Here is a 3331-nt window from a genome sequence, read left to right as displayed (position 1 = left end):
AGATATAATCATTGGCGTCAATCGAGAGTGGGAATCTGTTCCTCAAATCTTGACAAGAATATACGATTAGTCTTGAAATTAAGCTGTCAACAACAATGCTAACTAGTTTACAAATTCTTCTCACTTAATCAACCTAATAGTATAATAAGACAGCATAAACAAATCTATTACCTCTAATGTCATGTGCATTTTGTCAACATAATGAAAAAGGCCAACAAGACAGCCATGTCTATTGGATATATACTATCCAATTAGTATGTACATAAATTAAAATAAAGTGAAAACTACTTTGATGTATCCGCTTTAGCGTCCTATCACCGGGATCTTCAGCAAACTAGCCTTGCCCATTACGTCAAAGCTTTCTTGATGATTATTAGTATTGTAATTGTAATTTGGGCATAGCATAGGAATAATTAGGATTTAGGGGAATATAGCTAGGGAGGTTATGACTTTTGTGTTCTATCTCAAAAGTCCTACTCCTTTATCATCATCATCTATATGATATGATTCTCCTGAAAGTTCATGTTCCGTGTTGGAATTCAGCATCCTTTATTGTTTATCATCCAAGTTTAGAGGAAATTAAGGAACTGATAAATGAAGGTTTGTTTCAGTATTGTTCATGTAACTGCAGTGGCATTCTTACTTGTGGTGCTTAATTTGTTCCCCAGTTGTGGAGCTGTGGAGGAGTTTTTTCCTGATGAAAGAAATGCATTGATTCAACTGAGGGAGATTTTCAGTTCTTCCAATGGCAATCTGCATGGAAATTGGACAGGTCCCCCCTGTTATAAGAACCAGAGCAGATGGGCAGGAATCGGTTGCTCAAATTCGCATGTCACACATATTGTACTCGATGGACTAAACCTCAAAGCCTCCCTTCCAACAATGCTGCTGCAGAATGTGACATTCTTGACTAAGATCAGCTTCAGAGACAATTTCTTGTATGGTCCTCTCCCCAATCTGTCTAGTCTCCAGGACCTGGAATTCTTGTTTCTTTCGAATAATCATTTCTCAGGCCCCATACCGGTTGTTTATGCTCAACTGCCTAAGCTAATCCAATTGGAGCTGCAAGTGAACTCTCTACAAGGTTCAATTCCACCATTTGATCAAGCAACGCTGATTAATTTCAATGTCTCTCATAATCAACTTTCCGGCCCAATACCAGAAACAGCAGCCCTCAAAAGATTCCCAAAGAGCTCTTACAATTTTAATTCAAATTTGTGTGGAACACCTATACAAGTCCGCTGTCAAGTCTCATCTCCTCCTCCGCCCTCAAATGGATCAGTTCCTATATTAATTCCGCCACCACCAGCGCCAGAAAGTGGAAAAGGGTCACTCAAAATCTGGAGTATTGCGCTAATTGCAGCTGCAGCAGCATTGGTTCCTCTTTGTATCATGCTCTTTTTCCTCTGCTATTACAGAAGAATCTACCCGAAAAAGACAAAGACTGAGCAGCCAGGTAAACATACTATACATCTAGTCCAAGTTTGGTACATATAAACTTGAGCTAGTACAAACTTTAATATGTTGAATAACTGTTGACAGCAGGAGAAGGTATTACAGATGTTAGGGGAAAGAAAACACACTGGTCAGAGAGCACAGACGATCCAGAGAGAAAGGTTGAATTAGAATTTTTCAATACAAGTAGGCCATTTTTTGACCTGGATGATTTACTAAGGGCATCAGCTGAAGTTATTGGAAGGGGAAAACTGGGAACTGCCTACAAAGCCATGTTGGAATGCGGTCTTCTTGTTGCTGTGAAGCGGCTCAAGGACATGAATGATCTAAGCAGCAAGGAATTCAATCAGCAATTGCAGCTGCTTGGAAAGCTCAGACACCAAAATCTTGTTGAGATAATTTCATTTTATTATTCCAAAGAGGAGAAGCTTATTATCTATGAATATGTTCCACAGGGAAACTTGTTCCAGCTGATACATGGTAGGTTCTTAATTTTGTTATTACAATCAAAATTAACAAATTAAACAATATTTCATCCTTCTTTGTATTCTTGTAACTTGTGACTAAGTTAATTGCTCCTGTTTGATTTGGGGGTGTGACAGACAACAGAAGATTTCGACAACAACCATTAAACTGGAGGACAAGACTATCCATCATCAAGGACATTGCCAAGGGACTAAATTTTCTTCACCAGTCATTACCTTCTCACAAAGTGCCTCATGGGAACCTCAAATCTTCAAATGTTCTTCTCCAGGATTACACGAATGCTAATCAAGGGATAGTTAAAGGTGGTTACTACCACTGTAAGCTCACAGACTATGGATTCTTGCCTCTTCTACCTTCCGGGAAATCATCTCAAAAGCTGGCCGTTGCGAAATCCCCCGAGTTTTGTCAAGGAAAAAGACTGACAGCCAAGGCAGATATCTATTGCTTCGGCATTCTTGTGTTAGAGATCATAACTGGCAAGACACCAGCTGGTCATAATTGGGCCACAAGAGCACAAGAAAGCTACGAGGACTATGATGTGGTGGATGATCTCTCAGATTGGGTTAGAACAGTTGTGAACAACGATTGGTCCACAGATATACTGGATATGGAGATTCTTGCAGAAAAGGAAGGGTACGATGAGATGTTGAAGCTCACAAACATAGCTCTAGAGTGTACAGATATAGCACCGGAAAATAGACCTAAAATGAATGAAATCTTGCGAAGGATAGAAGAGGTGGATACTACCCAAGTCTAAGTTACGTAGTTAATGGTTGCTAAATTGGTAGACATTCAACAGTTACAGGGAGGGCTCTTTTCTCCTCTGTTCTCTTTCTTTGTTTCTTGATATCAGTAAATAGCGACTTTGGAATTTTTCTTACACCTTTTGGTGTCACAATCATGATACATACTATGTTTAAGGTTACATTTGTACCTTCAATGTTTGCAAGTTTGTGGTAACAAGTGTCATCATGAATCATAGAGTAACATAAGTATAACAAGATTAAGTGTAACAGATGAGCTAAAACTGTAAATGTACTATGTTATGATCAATTTGTAGTTTCGTTGGACTGGCTAGAAGAGGTGAGGAGCAGAAAAGATCTTGTACTAATGTCTGTAGTTCGTTAGATTATGACTAACTTAATTTGTACTAGTGTTTTACTATATAAATTTATCCGCATTGTGTTCTTTGAAGGCTATCTGCTTTGTCATGTACAAGACAATTTCCTCGGATTTATCCAATTGAAGTCAAGTTTCTAATTTCAGTATGGAATGGAAGTCACATAAGTTTACTAACATATATGGTGCGGTGAGAATCAATGATTTATAAAACTAGAAATCTTCAGGTGCTTTCTAGTTTGTTGCTTAAGATGGTAGACATCTCATGTAC

At 38.5% G+C, this 3331-nt stretch overlaps 1 protein-coding gene across 1 annotated transcript; it reads left to right on the top strand.

Annotated features, from left to right (window-relative positions):
* The first annotated feature begins 594 nt into the window (after positions 1-594).
* On the top strand, positions 595-2698 carry LOC113769174 (probable leucine-rich repeat receptor-like protein kinase At1g68400). Its single transcript, XM_027313643.1, has 3 exons — positions 595-1456; positions 1549-1935; positions 2058-2698. Exons 1-3 carry the CDS (start codon positions 595-597, stop codon positions 2696-2698), a joined length of 1890 nt encoding a protein of 629 aa, XP_027169444.1.
* The last annotated feature ends 633 nt before the right edge of the window (positions 2699-3331 follow it).

This window comes from Coffea eugenioides, chromosome 4 (assembly GCF_003713205.1).
Source record: "Coffea eugenioides isolate CCC68of chromosome 4, Ceug_1.0, whole genome shotgun sequence".
Classification (NCBI taxonomy): domain Eukaryota; kingdom Viridiplantae; phylum Streptophyta; class Magnoliopsida; order Gentianales; family Rubiaceae; genus Coffea; species Coffea eugenioides.
Note: the sequence above shows the minus strand (reverse complement) of the source record. Positions and strands in the feature narration are given on the sequence as shown.